General features: G+C 31.6%; 3 protein-coding genes across 3 annotated transcripts in view; all 3 read left to right on the top strand.

The window, feature by feature from the left end:
- Positions 1-2,252: 2,252 nt before the first annotated feature.
- On the top strand, positions 2,253-10,191 carry LOC108771971 (U3 small nucleolar RNA-associated protein 14 homolog A). The gene is made up of 6 exons (XM_018537401.1): positions 2,253-2,467; positions 6,729-6,945; positions 7,445-7,765; positions 7,893-8,144; positions 8,337-9,491; positions 9,706-10,191. The coding sequence occupies exons 2-6, from the start codon at positions 6,730-6,732 to the stop codon at positions 10,189-10,191; spliced, it is 2,430 nt and encodes an 809-aa protein (XP_018392903.1). The 5' UTR covers positions 2,253-2,467; position 6,729.
- Positions 2,846-5,113, top strand: LOC108771904 (uncharacterized). Its single transcript, XM_018537311.1, has one exon. It carries the CDS (start codon positions 2,846-2,848, stop codon positions 5,111-5,113), a length of 2,268 nt encoding a protein of 755 aa, XP_018392813.1.
- A 1,110-nt stretch (positions 10,192-11,301) lies between the features above and the next one.
- SamDC (S-adenosylmethionine decarboxylase) overlaps positions 11,302-20,552 on the top strand; it is a 16,259-nt gene continuing 7,008 nt past the window's right edge. The window contains exons 1-2 of the mRNA XM_018537360.1: positions 11,302-11,689; positions 15,067-15,153. Coding sequence (XP_018392862.1) covers positions 11,559-11,689; positions 15,067-15,153 — 218 coding nt within the window. The 5' untranslated portion in view covers positions 11,302-11,558. The remainder of the gene's footprint in view (positions 11,690-15,066; positions 15,154-20,552) is intronic.

Here is a 20,552-nt window from a genome sequence, read left to right as displayed (position 1 = left end):
ATATAACAAAATCTATTGAGATAACATGCCAGTAGACTGAATTTGCAGCTCCTGCTTTGTAGGATGGAATTAGTTTTACTATGCCTGATCCATGTTTGTGCCTGATCCAATCTGCTGTCTGATTTTATGAATAGGTTCTGTCAATAGAACAAAAGCAAGATGCTGCTACAATTGATATCAGTTTGTCGACATTTCTGATCTGCTGCCAGTTTGCCGACATTTTGCTAATATCATTGTACTTACTGGATACCAGCAGGAGGTCAATCTAAGGTCTGTTCTTTTTCCATCCCAAGTTCTAAACTGCATGCTGGTGCAATCAGTTACCCCCGTATTCATAGTCAGACCTTATACCTTAAATTTATCTTTAGATACTCAGTAGCCAATAAAATAATTCGTAAATCATCTGAAGATAAATTTAAGGAAGCCTTAAGTATAAGGTCTGACTATGAATATGGGGGTTAGAGTGAGATAACTATAGTTTGTTTCACTCTAACTTATGGCACTATTCTATAAGTTCAGAACTTGTTTAGAATATGAAAAAGAACAGACCTTATGTAATCTTTTTCTGTAGCGTGGAAATGTGGAAAGTTTCACGCAAATTCCAAGGTCTATTTGAGTCGCTTGATATCCTCAAAAATTTTTTAAATCTAAACTGAGATATATATATATATTCGTTGAAAAGAGAAAAAGCAAAAAATGCAAGCAATGCGAACAGACATTAATGTATCTTGAAAAAATGAAAATTAGAAAACTTACATTTATAATTTCATTGATCAAACTTGGTACTCACTTTTGTAATTTTTATCTCGTTTCACCTTATTTCAAGATACACAATCGGCTTTTTAAATATATACTTATCTTGTTTTAATTGTGGATTGGTAAAAATCATGTTTTAAACATAGTTTAAAATTTTAAAGCATATTAAATCGAAATTTTTAACATGTTTTTATACATGTTTTTTATAATATTGTTTAAAATATATATGAAATATTAAAAATATGTTTTAAAAGACACAATGTTTTATTTTTTAAAAAAGCTAACTCTGATTTTAAATGCAATAATTTGTTTTAATTTTTTTTTGTATTTATTATATGTAGACAATATTGGGAATTTTTTTTCTATTTTAACTTTCCATGTTTCTAAAACTATAACTTTTTTTAATTCCCTTTTATTTGCTTATTACTTTGCTTATCTTTTTATTTATTTGTTTTTTCTTTGTGAATATTATTTTGTGTTATATCTTTTCTTTTCATTCTCTGTCATTTTTACATTCTTTACAGAGGCCGTGCTTTAATATTAATATTAAATATAATTAAAACTGTCTTATCTATCTATATTATTAGTAACGAAAATAAATTAAAATGAATTGAAATTTTTAATCCGAAAGTATATATTTCAAATGGAAAACTATTTTTTATTTAACCTTCTACCCGTGTTCAGGTCTTATTTGACCCGAGCGTTAGTAAAAACTTCTTGTGTATATTACAGTATTATCAACAAAAGATCAAGTTTTGCGACTTTTTATCTGTGATATTATGGCATATTTTAGTGACTATATATTAATTAATGTAATATGCAAGAATGAGTGCTATGAAAAAGTATATATAAGTGTTTTAATAAATATTTTATGTCGGGTCTATTTTGACTCTGAACATGGTCCAATGTATATGTGAAATGAACACGGGTAGAGGATTAATTGGATTTATTTGAATTAAAAAATTGCATTTTCTATTTAAAATTTTTAATCGACTAGTATATTCACGATCTGTTTTTAAAAACTGGATTTATTTTTTAATGAAAGACATAGAAAAAGTGCAATTCCTATAAATGAATAAAAAACCTTAAGCATTGAAATGGATTCAGATTTTCAGTAGTACATATTTGTGAACGTTGAAATTAATCTTTTTCAATTCATTTTAATCAACTTTCTTTTACTAAAATGCTTAAAAAAATTTTCTAAGGTTAATATTCCACTATAGCATCATTTGGTATACAATTTGATTCAAATTTTAAAGATTACAAATTAAGCGAAAAAAAACCCTGTATTTTTGGAGCAACTTTTTATAGTAGATTTTTCTCAAAATCTGCATTTTTTAATTTATTTTCAAGCTACCTGGTCCATCTAATTCATTTATAAATACATTGTTTTTACGTTTAAATAACAGGAAAGCAGACGTCAATAAAGTCAAGTGAAATTTCCGAGTGAGATTGATCACACAGAATTTAGGACATCCATCCAATCGATTGTTTCTGCTAAGAGTTGCAAGATTTTGAGGAATCAAGGAAATAAGCTCAGAAAGTGATTTTATATCTCCTCATCGACTGCTTATGGAGTACATCTCAGGAAAATTCGAGAATCCACTTCTGTGAAAGAAAGGAAGCTGAATTTGTAACTAAAGAAACCTCGGTGGGACCTGTGGCTTGAAAAATTTTGAGAACACTTCCGCTGCTGATAAGAACTTGCAACGTAGGTGACAGTTCGAGCTCCTAAGCGAACCCTAGATAGCGATTACTCGTCAAAGACGTTTATCTTTCTTTCTCTTTCTTTCTTGGAGTTGCACATTGGATAATTTTTACATATTGTATTAAATAAGAGACACGCACTGTACACTTGATACAAGTACACCTATTAAGCGTCATAATAAGTCTATTTTCTCGCAATTATTACATGATCGGTAGATGCATGTCGTTTATTAGTCATACATGACATTTATTCTTTTTCGGATTATCTTGTCTTTGATGACCTTTGTTTGCTGATTTCCTGATTTGATGGTCACATTATTCTAACAATAACATGTATTAACGTTTTTGTATTTCTTAATTTTTTCATTTTTTAATAATTGATATGAAATCGAGTGTTAAATTGACGGAAAGAAAACCGAAGCGAACGTTTTCAGAAACTTGGCTTACGGATAATCGATATAAGTCATGGATACGAGAAGTACTATCTGATAATACTCTTTATCACTGTACTATATGCAATAAAAGTTTGTCGTGCGCTTCAACACATATCTCGAGGCATGCAGAGTCAGCGCATCATAAAAATAATATTAGAAATAAAGATGGTGACGACGACAGCTCCTTAGCAAAAAGATCTCGTAAATCTGTATTTCAATATAGATGGTTAGATAGAGTGGAATTTAAAAGCTGGTTACGCGAAGTGCCATACGATTCAAGTTTATTTTTTTGCTTAATTTGTGACAAATCTGTTGCTGGTGGTTTATCACAGATTGTTCGTCACTCAAAATCTAAAGTACATATAAAAAAAAATACAGAAAAGAATTCTGCCGAAGTGAGTCAATTGAATAACGATTCGCATACTCCGTCAACTATGCACAATCGAGCTACGCAAACTGAATTGCTTTCGTCGTTTGAAGAACGTAAGAAATCCGCAGAAATTAGATTTGCCGCATTCATTGCCGATAAAAATATCCCCCATCAAAATGCAAAAGAGATTCTTAGCTTTTTCCAACATGTAGGAGAAGATCCTAACGTGTTGAAAGCCATGAGTATGGGTCGTACAAAATGTAAAAATATCATTACAAATGTTCTGTGCCCAATCGAGACGGAACGTGTGGTTAACAAAATTCAGAACACAAAGTTTACGATATTCATCAATGAAACATCTGACAATGAGAAATGGTTGACTTTTCTCGTTCGTTATGTTGATCCGGAGACGTTAGACATTCGATCACAATTAGTTAAACTAATTGATATTGATACCACAGATTCCAATGCGGAAAAATTGTTCCTTGTATTTAAATGTGAAATGTGGAGATTACAGATATTGTTTTTAAATATTGTCGCTTTGTCGTGTGACAGTGCGTCTACCATGACAGGAAAACATTTACTGTTCAAAAAAAAATTAGAAGAAGAATGTCCGCATTTGTTAACATTTTCCTGTCCTTGTTATGCCACTTTGTTAATAACTAATGCTGCATGCGATGAAATACCCATGGCTTGCGAAGAATTTGTTACAAAAATTAGCGATTATATTAACTGTAGTCCAAAATGTTCGTCTGTTTTTTCTGAATTTTGTGAATATTTTCAAGAAAACAATAGAGTATCACGATTAGGTGATACACGTTGGCGTTCTCACTACTTATGTATAAAAAAACTTTTGGAATCTTGGGATGCAATTAAACATTTTCTCAATGAAATAAGTGTGAATGAGAAAACCAGATCTGAAGAATGTCTGTTGTCTATGATGGACAATATAGAGTTAAAAGCTTATTTTCTGTTTTTAGAGTACGCATTAAATTTTTTTCACAAATTTAGTACATTTTTTCAAGGATCAGACACTCGAGTACATACTTTGCAGCCCAAATCTGCAAGTCTTCTTCTTCAAATCTGCCAAAATTTTGTAAAAGAAAAGTGTTTAAAAGTCATCTCTCCAAATGTAGCATTCTCTTTAGAGGAGAATCAAAAAAGTCTTCATCAAATTATATTAGGATTAGAATGTGACAAATACCTTCAGAAATTATTGGAACATGGACACGAAGACGAAGTTGAAATAATTCGAAGGAACTGCTTAAAGTTTTATGTAACTGCTGCCGAAAACATTCGCAAGATGTTGCCTGTGAACAATGTGTTCTTATCGAAATTACAAGTTTTGAAACCTTCATTACATTTATTCGATAAGGATAGAGAAACATCATTTGCAGATATTTCTTTCATAGCTCAGACTATTGGCGGTTTCGACGAAGTCTATTTAAAGAAGGAATGGGTCGCATTGTCATTAGATTTCACAACGAGCGAGAAACAAAGTCTTTCTAAATTAAATTTTGACAATATGTGGAAAAAAATCTTACAATCTTCGTACCCAAATAATACAGCCAAATATCCAAATCTAATAAATATTCTGAATGCTATCCGATCACTTCCTAATTCAAATGGCGATCCGAAGAATATGGTTTCCATCGTACAGGATTTAACTTCAAAAAAACGCAACAAACTTTCGCCGGCTTCGGTCAATGCCATATGCGTTTTTAAGTCTGCATTGAAGGCGAGAGGAGAATCATCAATGAATATGACGATCGAAGAAAAACATTTGTCTCTTATGTCATCAGATAAACTATATGCTAGTGCTACTAAAGAGACTGCAGTATTATAAGTGACTTTAATTTAATTACTAGATATGCAGTTAACGCAGGATAACGCAGTTAAATATAAAAATAATATTTAATAATATTGCACTAATCCATATAGCAAAGCGTGTCTCAGCAAAATCACAAAATCTGTGATTGTTTATGATGCTAGTAAACTTGCTGCAGATTGTTTCCAACGATTTCAAATATATTGACACTGTAACGATATACAGATAACAATGTATATATATCGCCGAATAAGTAGATAAGGAATTAGGGAAGTAACGTATCATTTTATTTTTCAGTATTGTCAATAATTATGGAATACACTCTTAACGACATTAATGTATAAAAACAATGTTAAGTAAAAATTTTTTATAAAATCTGTGTTTGTAAATTAAATCCTTTTTTTAAGAGATAAGCATAAAAAATAATTATTATTAACTATAAAGCTTAATTTTTCAAGATTTATTAAATATATTTAATATAAAGAGAATATTGCTATATATATATATAGATATTAGCTTGGTTAGAATTTTTAATTTCAATAATAATTTTTTTATAATTGCAGGTATTGATTATTAAGAGGATGCTAACAAAACGACAATTAAATTACAAAATGTCTTCTAAATTTAAATTAGAATCAGTATAGGTCTACCTAGGGTACATTCCGTTTCTCGCATGATGCGCATGATGCATCGTTTATCCTTGTTGCTCACCAAATATTAAACAAGGACAATGGATGATGCATCATGTGCGTTACGGAATGCACCTTTAATTCACTATAAGTATATGTATATGTTTCTTTTTTCTATTTTTTTTTAATCAGATAATCAGAGATACAAGACTATTAATTTTAAAAATTAATACGAAGATTATACAGGACATATAAGAGTCGGTTAAAAGTTCAACAATCGTGAGTATAAGAATCAAGACAAAATAAATTATATATCAAATCAAAAATATATAATTAATATTACATGAACCGGCTATAGTCTTCATGTATAATATTTATTGTGTATTTTTAATTTTATATAATTTAATATATTTTATATCTTGATTCTTTATATCCATGATTGTTTAACTGACTTTCTTAGATGTCCTCTATAATCTTCCTATAATATTTAAAAAATTAAGATACTTTTATGAGTGGTTACTGGCATACTTTTTCACTCTTGCTTTAATTAAGTAGTATCACATTGAGAATTGGCGCGAATCTCGTTGGACCTCTGGTGACGGTCGCCACAAGAGACAAAGGTAAAGGTGTAATTTGTAAGCGTCAAGCAGCGGAAGCAGCAATCAATCAGCGAGGCGATATATGAGCAGTGGCGAAAAAATATTTTCCTCGCCACTGGCTATATCGCCTCGCTGATTGGTTGCTGCTTCCGCTGTTTGGTTGCATGTGAATGTACCTTTATGAAATAAGCGACGACACTAGAAGTATATCAGGGCGCTCCAGCCATGCTCTGGGTCTCTGGGAGCAAATTGTACATGTGATTCTCGTTCACGTGTTCTCGTCTAACTAAATCTTACGGAATAATCTTAAGGATAACGATAAGGTTACGCTCAGAAATACTTAAATTCTAGTTTGGCTTTTGTATGTTTTAATATTCTTTTTATTATATTTTTCCTCTTTAACAGGATGAAGAAAGCAGAACGAAGTGAGCCTAGTTTAGAAGTATCGGAGTATAATCTTGCGAAAAGCGGTGTAACAAATAAGAATACAACATGCGTGAAGGATCTGATCAGGTCATTGGAGCAAAAAGGGGATCAGAGCAACCTCACCAAGAAGCTTCGTTACATTCAGCAAAAGAACAAAGTTCTTTCTAAACCATTGGAGAAACCAGCAGCTGAAAGGGTAAATTAATCTCATTAATAAGGGTTGATTGTTCCATTTTTTTGTAAAGTTTACCTGTTAGGTAAATAGCAAGATTACTCAATCACGTGTACAGATTGTCAAATTTACCTAACAGATAAATTTTACCGAAAGATGGAACAGTCAGCTATAAATTGAATGAGCTATTGATTGAACTTCTTTATGTTATTGTTATATAAAAATAATAATCTCAATAGATTAAAAACAATGAGGATCAATGATTCGATATAGAGTTTTACATGATATTTAATATATTTGTTTATAATTAAACAATAATGATTCTGTGTTTTAATCCATTAATTTACTATCTGTCTTCTATAACAATTATCTCGTTTTACATTTAAAATTTTGAATTAATCGTCATCAATCTTTTTCAATATTATTTATTTTTATTCTTATTTTTTTCATGATTGGTAATTCTGCTAATGAAATTTATCCAGTCTTGAAATAAAAAGAATTACAAGAGTCCAAATCTTTATAGATAAAAAGGGCAGTTGGTTACGAGAAGGTTAAAGAAGAATTGCAAAAATGGGACAGTGTAGTAACCAGAAACAGGATAGCAGAACAATTATCTTTTCCATTGAAACGTGTAGCACCAGTAAAGGATTCTCACACTTCAAAAATTCCTAAATTTCTAAGTGGATTCAGTACAAAGTCTGATTTAATGAAGAAGTTTGAAGAGCTAGATTCAACATTGCTGTATCCTGATGACAAAGAAGAATTGAAGAACAATAAGTACAAAATGACACTGGAAGAAGTAATCTTGAGGAGGAAAGAAGCTGCCAAACTAAGGGCACAACAGGTATAAAAATATTATGTAGTTATATATATATATATATATATAAAATATTAAGCGATCTACTAGTATGACTAAAAAAGGTAAAAAAACAGATTTAATAGGAATGATTTTAATTCTTTTGCATTTTTAGTCATATAAAGAGACGAAGGCGCATCGTCAGCGTAAGATAAAGAGTAAGAAGTTTCATCGCATTCAGCGGAAGGATAAAATCAAACAGCAATTAAAGGATTTTGAAAAATTGAAAGATAGCAATCCAGAGGAAGCCTTGGTAAAGTTGGAACAGTTAGACAAAACTCGTGCTGAAGAGAGAATGTCATTAAGACATAAAAACACGGGTCAGTGGGCTAGGAATAAACAGATTAAAGCCAAGTATAATAAGGAAGTGAGTATTATTTTATTTCAAAACCTGAACAAAATTATTTATTTTTAATAGAAAAATTATTTTAATAAAAATATATACTCAAATATATATATGTATATATCTTTTTTTAAATAAGTATATATCATAAACTCTTAAATGTTAGTAAAAATGTCTGATTAAGAACAAGAAAATATAACTAATTTTTTTTGTTAGACACGACAAATACTTACTGAACAATTGGCCATTAGTAAAGAATTGACACAAAAAATTAGGAGAACAAACAGTGATGAATCTGAGGAAGATGAAGAAAATATAGAAAATGTGGTGGATAAAGAATATGAAGAAGATAAAGAAGATGAGATATTAGTAAATAATAAGGTAAACGACATAAAAACTGAATCTGAAATTGAAAACTTTATTAAGCTTTGTCAGAAATACTATGATAAAAAGCAGCAGACGAAAGAAGGGAAAATAAAAAAAGATGAAACTTTGAATGAAATCATACTGGAAAAAGAAAAAGAGACGAGTCATATTGAAAAAAGTAGTACTTTACAAGTAAGCGATACAGAAAATGAACTTTGCGATAATCAGAAAAATAGTATTTTAAAAACTAATACATATAATACAAAGAGTGAGTTACACGGCAATGAGGAAAGCAGTTCTTTGCGAGAAAACAAACGTAATACAAAAAGCAAATTATGTTGCAATGAAAAAAATGATACTTCAAATGCAAATACCAGTGATGCAAAAAACGAATTTTGTAGCAGTGAGAAAAGCAGTACTTCATTAAAAAATACAAATAATATCAAAGATAAAATTCATAAAAAAGAAAATGATAAAGGAAATTGCAAAAGTAATAACAAATCTAAATCACAAGATAAAAATAAAACAATCGAATCCAAGAAATTAAAAGAGGGACATTTAAAGCGTAAATTGAATCCAAAAAAGGACGACGTAAAGAAGAAATTGAAGACAAGTGATAAGACAGAAAAGTATGAAGAGAAAGAGGAGGAAAATGAAGATTATTTGCCAAGTCTCGAATTTGAAGATCCAAAACGGAAACCTATTTTGGATTCTCCATTAGAGGAAACCACTTCCAGGGAAAATGTACATGAGAACAGTAATTTGACGAAATTAAAGACAATAGCAAATACAATGCAGGAACCGGCTGGCATGAGTAACGAAATAGAGATAGATCCGAAAAAATACGTCAATATAAAACCTAAACACTTAAAGACGCAACTGCCAGATGTGGCTACAGCCGGGGATGAGGATAGCGAACAGGAAGAGGAAACGCACAGAATAATGAGCGAGGCATTTGCGGATGACGATGTTATCGAAGAATTTAGGAAGGAAAAGGAAGAGGAGGTATGTAATAATAAACTGTATGTCTCTCTTTTGTATGTATATAATTTGTTTGTATATGCTCATAAATTGTCATGATATTACATTCTGGAAAATCAATTCCCTTAAATTTGGTACATAGATATGCAATATATGTATAATAAATATTGAATAATATTGTATTTTAAGGAACTATAAAACCTGTTATAATAATCTAATATATCCAATAAAATTTTAGATGAAAAAGTTGCAGCCACAGAGTATTGATCTGAGTCTACCTGGATGGGGAAGCTGGGGAGGACCGAATATCAAAAAGAGTAAAGTAGCTCGTAAGAAGAGCCGATTTATACTGAATGTTCCTAAACAAATGCCACGTAAACCCGAAAATCAGGGTGACGTCATAGTATTCGAACATGAGAACGAGAAATTGAGGAAACATCTCGTCAAAGAGCTGCCCTATCCGTTTACCAGAGTTAAGGACTTCGAAGCGACTATCAGAGCTCCCATCAGTAGGACCTTCGTCCCAATGAACGCTCATTTACGACTCATTCAGCCGTCAGTAAAGACCAAACTTGGACAAGTGATTGAGCCAATGGATGAAAATGAGTTGGTGAAAGAGCAACCAATGGTAAAAAAATCGTTAAAGCATATCAAGGCGAAGAATTATAAGAAGAAGAATATTATAAAGAACAATGGCAAAAAGAAACATGAACAGAATGTATGATAAAAAAATTCTGCATCTTATAATCATTTTGTGTATATATATAATACAAAATTATTTTAAAATTATTGATTAATAAACTAACTGCTAATAAAATTCAGTATTTAATATTTGTTTGTATTGCTGAAGTTATGCCAAGAAAATTAATAAGCATCTAATATTTTCATTAAAAATATATTAATTGTTTCATTAAAAATGTATTAATTGCATTTATCAAATTATGACTCTAGTGAAGAAGATTTCGCATATCTTATATTTTTAAAAATTATTACATTTTAAATTTTTTAAAATGTTTGAAGAAAGCCTTAAACTTTTTGTAGATTATGTAAGTTTCTTTTCTTAGAAATTATAGAATGAGAAATTTTTAAAGTCTTCAAATATTTCAGATTTTACTTATATAAAGTACTTATTCTAGAAAAAAAATGTAGATTCAGTACTTTTGAAGTATCCCAATTTATGTAAAAAATTTGGAAGAAAAATTTTTCAAAAAATTATATAATACAGAAATTCTAAACATTTTCGAAATTTATATAAAATTGTAATTCTACGTGTATCGTAAAGTATACGATGGTTCGTAAATACTTACAATTTCTCGTAAATCTTACGGCTAACAAGTTGTCTGTAAAAACTTTATGTAAAGTTATAAGCATTACAATTTGTAATTTTACGATTTAACGATACGTTTGCTTAGAACTGACCTATTAATTTATATTCAAAAATTTGAAAAAGTGTGAAGTTTTTTAAAAGGTCATAAAATTACATACACAGAATTTCGAAATAATTCTGAAATTTATATAAAAAATCTGAAAAAAGAGAGTTCTTAGAAAAGTTCATTATCTAGAAGGAAACGGAATAATTCGGAAATCGAAGTAATCCGTTGCGTGGGCGGGCGTGCGCGCGCGGTCACCAGCGCTGCCTGTCGGCGACCGGCAGAGAAGGTGGTTTCCATCTGACGCCGTGTGCGGCGCCACGCTGCAGAAGCGCGCGAACCGTGCAACGCGGCGGTCAGCGATGGTCAGCGGCGGTTGGCTGACGGTGGCGGCGATGACGACGGCGGTGGCGGTGGTAGCGGTGGTGGTGGCGGCGGCGCAGCATGTCTGGCAGCACCGGCGACCATCCGTTCGTCAATCAGTCAATCGGTGTGTCTGTGGTGGGGCCAGTGTGTCAGTCAGTCTACGAGCGTGCGTTACCGGGAGTAGTGCTTGGAGTCCTAACGCTCCGTATAAATTCACAAAAATTTCACTCGGTCGGCGCGAGATTAGAGATATACGTGAGCTGCGACGGAGATAGAAGAAGAAAGAAGGAGAGATACGTGAATCACACAATTGCGTGCCGCTTTGCAATTTTTCGACGAGTACGACGACGAGAGGATGGCGGACACCAAGGACGACTGCGCCGACAACGTGCAGTTCTTCGAGGGTGTCGAGAAGCTCCTCGAGATCTGGTTCATCAGCTCCAAGGGTCTCAAGCAGCATCAGGGTGATCTCCGGCAGATACCGCGGTAAGTACGCCGCCCGCCGGCGTCTCGTTGCTGCCGACCTCTTCCTCCCGCCTTCTCCTCCACCCCGCGAGAACGATGACAGTCGACGCCGGCCAGGCCAGGACGGACGATGACGAGCCGCGCCGGCGTCGACCGTTGGGAGTCGTGAGCTAGACTGATGGTTCACGTCGTCCCGGTCGATTTTCTATGCGCGTGTATGCACGTTTTTGCGATTTTCCAATAATAAGCGCTAAATTCGGGCACCGCACCACCTGTAAGACTCACCAGGTGTGATAAAATTGATAAGATTAATTCAAATTTTTTATTAAGTAGATACTGCCTGATAGGCGCATAGCAATGGTCAGCAATGTTATTATACATACATACGTAACGTTATTATTACAAAGTTAAGATGTTAGAGAATAATAAAAACTTTTGACAATATTATTCAATATTACGCTTATTAAAGAGTCTAGGAATAAGTAGGAATAAAGACATACAGAGAAGTAATCTGTCAACACGAAAAAAAAAATGGAGTAAAGAGGAACTTTCTCTGAAAATTAGTGTCAAAAACATCGGCATGTGAAAATCTTAAAACGGCTGCATATAACATATCTTCTTATATTTATTAAGAATTTACATATTTTGTTGCTTAAATTTGTTGTTACGTCAATCTGGAATATTTCAAACGCTTATTTCGCAGTACAATGCAGCACGATTAGCAACTTATTTCGCAACAAATTTGAAAATTTTTATGAGAGAAACATTTACAATCGTGGATTCCTCTGATATCAGAGTTATCAAACCATCGACATCGATAAATCTCTCAGGATTTTTTTCACGTGTGATACACATAATGATCATTTATTCTTATTTAATTTCGATAAACAACAAGAATAAGTGATGTATTATGTGCATTATGCATGAAACAAATACTTTTACCTTCTTTCGTCAGTTCTTTAACATCTTTAGATAAAGACATAGTGACAACTATACAAATTTTATATGTAGAATTAATGCATAAAGTTGAATAAACTATTTATAGTTGTAATTATACAAGTTTTATACGTAAAATTAATATATGCACAGTTGAATAAATTGTTACACCTGTAGACATTTTACGTACAGAATTAATGTGCATAGTAGAATAAATTGTTTTATAGTTGCAACTACACAAGTTTTATACGTGGAATTAACGTGTATAGTTGAATGAAATATTTATAGTTGCAACTCTCATATGTAGAATTCATGTACATTGTTGAATAAACTGTTTTATATTTATTCAACTGTACATTAATTTTAAATATATAAAACTTGTATAGTTGTCATTATCTTTTTACTACTACATCGTTTTGTAGGTAATTTTTTATAAGACAGTTATTCAACACTATGTGTACATTATTTCTACAGATAAAGCTTATGTAGTCATTTTTGTGTTACTATACTATATTATTTTCTCGGAGGTAACTTTTTATAATTTCAGTAACTATAAAGTATTTATTCAATACTATGTATGTTAATTCTATATAATATAAAACATAATATGTTTTTCTCTGAATTTTAAACTTGTCGGTTCGGCAATTATGAAAATATTTGGAGTGAAATCTATTCTAAAGAGTGAAAAGAAGTGACATTCAGCCAATATTGGAAAATAGTGGCTCAACCAATCAATTTTTAAAAACAATATTTTACTCTTTAGAGTTAAATTTTATTTAAAAAATTTTAGAGTGTGACTGCAAGAGAAATATAGATAATTAAAATGTTGAAGGTAATTGATAATAAAAGATATGAACAAGGCTGGCTTAACCTAGTAAGTATGATATATACTTGCAGCGCGTTTACGTGTCAATATGTAATTGCCGATTGATAACGGTGCGATCCGATTGTTGTGGTTGTTTACATGTAGGGTTTACGTCAGGATGTCGTTGAACCTCCTGAGTACCACTACGGATAAAGCCGAGCGATGTCGACAACTGTTTATTTTTGCATATTGCGACGACAATAAATTTAGAAGCCTACCACTGCCGGTGTCGGTTGATGAGGAAGCGAGCGTAAGTCGGACGAAATGCTGATTCGTGGCTTCGTTAACACGCGAAATTATAATCGTTGAGCCCTTCGTAAAATTAGATCAGGTTCTCCTCAAACAGCAGTTCTCTCGAACGATAGAACAAAAATTACTTACATTATTCAACCATCCATTAGATGGTTAAAAGATAAATCATTTCTCAATTGAAAATATATATCTGTAGCATATATAATAATAATCCTTCGAATATGTTTTATGGTAATAAGTGTAACAAAAAATAAGTCTTTTGCTTAAATTAGAGAATTATTCTGTTAAAAATCTTTTGATTTCGACGAATTTTTTTAATTATAAAAGTAAAGGTTATATTATACATTCACAGGAAAAAGAGAATATAAATTATAGTGGTACCAACTATACAAATTTTATGTATAGAATTAATGCATATATACCTATAGTTGAACAAACTATTTTATAGTTAATGTATGTACATTAATTCTACATAATATAAAGATTACAAAGTATCAATCATATAGTTGCCATTATTATATTTCTTAAGTGTATGATATCAAAAATAATTAATGAAATTTCTCAATTATTTATGTTAAAGTTGATTTCGCCATAAATTGTTATTTTAAGAAGGTAATGATAACACGAAAAAACACAAAATATTTTTTAATCCGGAGATTAGACCACATTCTTATGTTTAATACTCTGAAACTGAATCCGATATCTAAATTGCTCCATCAAATCGTAATTTTTCATGAACGAAAAATAGCTTGATTTTTCGGTATTTTTAGTCATTTAATATGTAAGCTGATAGGTTAAAAATGACTATTATATATTACGTACTTGAATTCATAGGATGGTATAAAAGATATTAAAAACCAGGCTATAAATGGCTTTAAAGATACTGGAAAATCGAGTTATTTTCCGTCGATAAAAAAAAATTGTGACGTGATAGAGTAATTTGGACATTGAAGTTAAAGCGGGGAGCTTAACAGACTTTTGCATAACGCATAAACCATATACATAAAGAATTTGATTGGTCCATTGACTCATGCATAAGAAAATATAAAATAAGAACTATATGGTCTAATCTCCGGATTAAATATCAAATTTTTGTCCAATGAAATTCATTATGCACATGCTTTATGCGTTATGCAAAAGTCTGTGCTCCCCGCTTAAAGCATCAAAAAATATAAAATAAGAACTATATGGTCTAATCTCCGGATCAAATATCAAATTTTTTTGGTGTGCCTTTGTAATTTAGGGTGATAAAATTAAAGATAAATATAAAAAAACTTATCAAATAGCACAACAGTATAACAGTGTTTAAAAAACATCTATTAAACTTTCGCTGTTATTTTTGCAGGCAAAAATGGGAATCGTTGCTGAAGATAGTCCGTTGCGAAATCATTAGTTTTTGCCGTAACGATCAAGTGGACGCCTATGTTCTCAGGTAAGTTTCGTTTAAGCCCAAAATCACACTCAGGTAATAAACTGACTCGGCCGTGAAAGAACAAGTCTTTAACGAGGGATTTAACAAAAAATTCTCAAGGGATCAATACACCGACAGGGCTCTCGTTGCGATATTTTTAGGTAAAATTATTTCGTCTAACATATAATTGTGATCAATCTATTTAAAAAAAAAAGAAAACTTAAAAACGTGTCCTTCTACACTTAATGTCTCGTGTCTATATTTTTCATATAATAGGAGAAAGTAATCTAAAAGTTCTCTAAAAAAAATATGTCACAAATCTGAGAATACTCGTATCTTATTTAAAAAAAAGAAAACAAACTACTAGACTAAAGTCTCGAGTAGGTGTTATCGGATTTCTATTTTATATCAAACCGATTTTTATCTTACAATTGCAGATATTGTAGAGTAAAAGTATTGATTAGGAAACTTCGTATAAATATCTGAGGACGTCGAACGTTGTCCTCTGCAGATATTTATATAAAAATACGCGCAATACAAAGTGTTACACTCAATGCGTTTTGAGGCTCATATCTGTAGATAAGATTTTATTTATCTAAATGAATTAATTTGAAGTAGATTTCTTTTAGATCGCTTTAGCGATGTTCTGCGTCAGAAGTCGACGTATGTCGGTCGAAACTCCGTTTAGCTCGACAAAACTCAGATTATATCACTTGGAAACAAGTCGCCGTATTTCCATCTAAATAATTTTCGACCTCTTTGCTGTTTTTAGCTGAGAATCTTTTGGGGAGAAAAAAATATCGAGAAACAATAATATTTTTAAGTAATTATAATGGTTGAAATATAGTTATTATTTTTTTTATATTTCAATTTGAGAAGAAAATTATATTTTTCAGAATATTTCAAGTAAATTTTAGCAAACAGCTTTTAATTTCAACTTAAAGTTCGATCACAAAGATAAAATCTGTTTATTTTAACCGTTTGTTTTTTTTTCTCTAAAATAAAATGTCAGTATTTTCAAACTTTTGTGAGACATTTTTTTAGAAAACCTTTAGATAGTATTTTTTTCTATTATAGAAAAAATATAAACACTAGACATTTGGGAAAGAAAGTTTTATATTAATTATTAATTATATATATTAATTATAACTTTATATTAATAATCTCCCGAATGTACATATAAAATTTGTATGCATGGGTCAGAACGTGAATGTAAACAGTTGCTCCAAACTGGAAATCAGAGAATAGTCAGGGAAACAAATCAGAGAAAAGTTCGAGAATTTCGCAAAATTTTCTGGAAGATTAAAACTCTGATTTGCTCATTTTTAACCAGAATTCCAATTAATCCAACCATCCAACATGACAAATCTATATTGAAGTAAGCGAGTTCAGCCCCGTCGCTAAAACTGTGCAGTTAGATGTTCTCATCAGATCAACGACGTAATCCTCATCAGACGGGGCTAATTGTTTGCGTATGGGCGAGAAGCGAGTGCGGGTGCTCGGGGCGCGAGCAACGGCGCAATTTTTCGTGACGTGCGTAGAAAGCCGAGAGCGGGTTGGTGTTCCGAGGGGCGTTCCGAGAAGAGAGCGTGAGCGAGAGAGAGAGAGAGTGAGAGAGGGGGGGGGGGAGGGAGAGGGACTCAGTCGCCCGTGTACCGGTGTAGTATAATCGATATATCGAATTGTTTTGATGGAGAAGAGAGGTGCACCGTCCGGTTCGGCCCGGCCGGCCGCGACGCAGCGAGATGGGACGGGGTGGGATGAAATGGGATGGGATGGGATGCGACGTGCCCCGGTTCCAGAATATTTGAGGGTGCGCGAGTCGACCCAGTGCCGCCGCTGAACCGCCCCTATAAATAAATATGGTCAAGGTGACACTTTCGCGCGTTTTAACCCTCCGCGCGAGTCATTTGCTTAATTCCAGTCGATAGCAATTGCAATTTAGTATTTTTTTTTTATTGATTAGTAGTGATTTATTATATTGGAAAGGAATGTGTAACACGATTACCACGAAACTGGAAATTAGGAAAATGTTAAGGGAATTGAAAACGATCAAAGAAATCAGGAAAAAATCAGAGAATTTTGCAAAATTTTCTGAAAAATTATAATTTTTTAAAAAAGTTTAACATGTGTATATCATATCTACGCAGTTTTAGAATATTACTAACTTAATAAAATTCAAGCAGTGTCAACATTAATAGTAATTTACATTGTTGTGCTCTCTTAAAAAATTGACGGTTGCCAAATTAAAAACAAAAATACAATAAATTTTAAAATACAATAAATTTTAAGATCTTATTCAAAGCATTAAGGAAAATTGTGAAATTTTATCCAAATTATCGGGGAAAAGTTATTGAATTTTAGAATGATGAATTTGTGATATCTCTGTGATATACTGCTCTAAAATAAAAATGTGACATATAAAATACAGGATTTTTAAATACAAAAGATTGAAGAGAATATATTCTTTGACCTTTTAGGAAGAAAAGGTCCTATAAATGTATACTCTAAACTGTTTTACTCTAAAATTGTAAGATATTCAAGTTGAGAGAAAACATATGAAAATTATGAAAACTTGGAAAATGTTTAATGATATTTTATTTAAATTTAATGTATACATGCATTAAGAACCATTTTTCAGTACCACATAACATTTTTACATCCATCAGGGACGTATGTAGAATAATCCTGTATTTTAAAAATAAAGCGATTAGGACATACATTTGTAGATCTTTTTTTCTTCTTTACATTAAACGATGGGTCGTTCGTGTCTCAAGTTAATTTTCATCATTTTAACAAATATACAAAATTATTAAGCGATTCTTACGTATATTTTAACATTTAGGAAGTATCTATAAGATACCACATTTGAAAAAATTGTATATAAATGTTACAATTTTTAATTACTTGTAGCTGCTAGTTTTTCAAAGACAGGAATGACTCATTCGTGAGTACTAAAGCTGTAATTACACTACAGACTTCCGACTCTGACTTGACTACTGTGTGTGACTTGGACACCTGATTATCATTCAACTAATCACAACAAGGCAGTAGCCGACTCTGACTGCCGAGTCGAGAATAGAAATCACTCTATTCGATCGACTCTGAGTCGGCGTCAAAGTCAGGAGTCTGTAGTGTGATTACGGCTTAACAATTTCATAAATCCTGTAATATTTAATAGAAAAGGAAAAAATAATATGAATAATCATATAATGAAAAAAGGTGACTCCACACGGTCAATAATACTGTCAATATTAACAAATATTGACAATATTGTTTGTATGTGGTTAATATTGATGGATAGTATACTGATAGTATCTGAATTTTGGTTTTCAAGCATCAGTATCATTTGTATTAGAATTCATATTACAGTATATCACTGCAATAGATAATATACGTAAAATTAAAGTGAAATATGTTATCAATAATACTGATCGTGTAAGGTTATGGAAATACTAAAAATATTCATGCGTATACTGTCAGTATTACTGATCAGTATTATTGACCATGTAGGGTCACTTTAAGGGATCTTTTCATAGATTTGAAAGGGGTGACCCTTTCCGAGATTTCTAAAGATACGAAATGTTTATCTGCTAATTGATCTGCCTGCATTTGGGTTGTCCATTATCTTGCTAGTTTGAAAGACCTCCGTGCTAATCTGAATTTTCCCTAATAAAGAGGGGAATTTCTTGCGCTAAGTGCTTTGTCTTGCTTTCTTTCAGGGTTTGAAAAAACCCAGCCCGGCCGAATTTTATTGAGTTTCATCGAATTATTCGATTTTTCAAGGTTTATATTTGTTTAGAGTTAAATGTAAGGATTAAGTCACATTACAAATATATATTTTTGCAATTAATATGTTATTATTCTGAATATGGAATTTGAAAATTTTAGTAAGTACGGAATTCAATGCTTAAAAATAATTAGATATCCATATCACATATAGTAAATCTAAATATTAGCAATATTTGTAACGATTCTCAGCAGTTGATAGTTAAGTCTCTCATTTGCTAGACGAGCAAAGATTTACTTTGATGTCACTACAGCGTGACTCTACATCGATAGCCGAAATTGTGGAAGTGTGTCCAATTTAATAAAGGAAGAAATCTTGGAGCCGTACAAAGACTTTTTTTCAAAAGCGATTTGACAAAACGGTCACATCTGTGCATGTTTTAGTCAATACGATGGATCTAAAATTTAACAATAGTGAGTAGGAAGAAAGAGCAAAACAATAGATTAACGAATACTTTTTATACCTGACGGTCAACTTCTTACGGCTTTACGGCTTAGGGTCTCTTAAAGCGAGGTTGTGGACCTAGCCTAATGACGTTTAAAAAAAAAAATAATAAAGGATACGAAAGTTTTTTCTAAATCCAGGATGCATGAAAGTGTCATCAATGAGTTTTCTTTCATTAAATGATGGAAAATTATGGAAAAAAATTGGAGAAAAATCAACAAAACTTTCAGAAAGTTTCTGCAATTTCTTTTCCAATCTTTTGTCTGCCTCTGCTTCTTCAGCTTCCATTGAGTGATTCTCTTGAACATTCGGATTCGTGTGGAGCAAAATTACGAAACAGGCTGGAAGTTGAGAAAGCAACAAAACTTGTTAAAGTTTATCGTTATTTGCGTTCCATTAATGACAACTCTGCAGATGATCGATATCTTCTAGTTAATGACGAGAGATAATGACAGTTCTTGTGGAAATTATAACTATTAATAAATTAAACAATTATTTATTTATATAATTCATATCTATTAAATTGAGAAAAATTTTAATTTGCTGTTGACTATCAAGAATATGATTATGCAAAAATGATTGAAAGGTAATAGTTTATTATTTAAAACGGCCAAATAGCTTTTAAAGTTCCTTGCATCTTCAGAATAAAAGTATTTATTTTGAAATTCAAGAATTCAATTACGGATATTATGCATTCCTTTCTCTATCGAAAAACCAATGAAATTTTTTTCACGTACGTGTAATATTACGAGGTAGTGCTCGATGGTCTTATCGACTTCAAGTGTACGTTTATCGCGTTTTTTATTTAGTTACTCGTAAGAAGTTTGTGACTCCATTATCACTTTCGTTGTCTCTACAAAGAATCGTAGGGTCAATGTCTATCGTTGATAACCTTTGGCGATCTATTTTTAAATTAATTTTTGCAGAATATTTTCCGGCTTTTACTCGATCGTTCATTACAGCGGATGTGAAAAAATAAAAACGTAAATGTTATGAATAAATGAAAATTACATTCGAATTATATATATTTAATTTGAAATAATCGACTTTTAAATTAAAAAAAGATAATATGTATAAGACATCGAGAGACAGGATCTTTTTAAATCTAATGAATAAAATTGATTTTGTTAATAAAATTATTAATATATTACTTATATATGATATATATAAATTATACATTATATAT

The sequence above is a fragment of the Cyphomyrmex costatus genome, unplaced genomic scaffold, assembly GCF_001594065.2.
Source record: "Cyphomyrmex costatus isolate MS0001 unplaced genomic scaffold, Ccosl1.0 scaffold17, whole genome shotgun sequence".
Classification (NCBI taxonomy): domain Eukaryota; kingdom Metazoa; phylum Arthropoda; class Insecta; order Hymenoptera; family Formicidae; genus Cyphomyrmex; species Cyphomyrmex costatus.
Note: the sequence above shows the minus strand (reverse complement) of the source record. Positions and strands in the feature narration are given on the sequence as shown.

Excerpts from the sequence above, each read along its gene's own strand:
- LOC108771904 (XM_018537311.1), top strand. The coding sequence starts at position 2,846 with ATGAAATCGAGTGTTAAATTGACGGAAAGAAAACCGAAGCGAACGTTT.
- LOC108771971 (XM_018537401.1), top strand. The coding sequence starts at position 6,730 with ATGAAGAAAGCAGAACGAAGTGAGCCTAGTTTAGAAGTATCGGAGTAT. Across the intron at positions 7,766-7,892 it reads CCAAACTAAGGGCACAACAG|TCATATAAAGAGACGAAGGC; the intron begins GTATAAAAATAT and ends TTGCATTTTTAG. Across the intron at positions 9,492-9,705 it reads GGAAGGAAAAGGAAGAGGAG|ATGAAAAAGTTGCAGCCACA; the intron begins GTATGTAATAAT and ends ATAAAATTTTAG.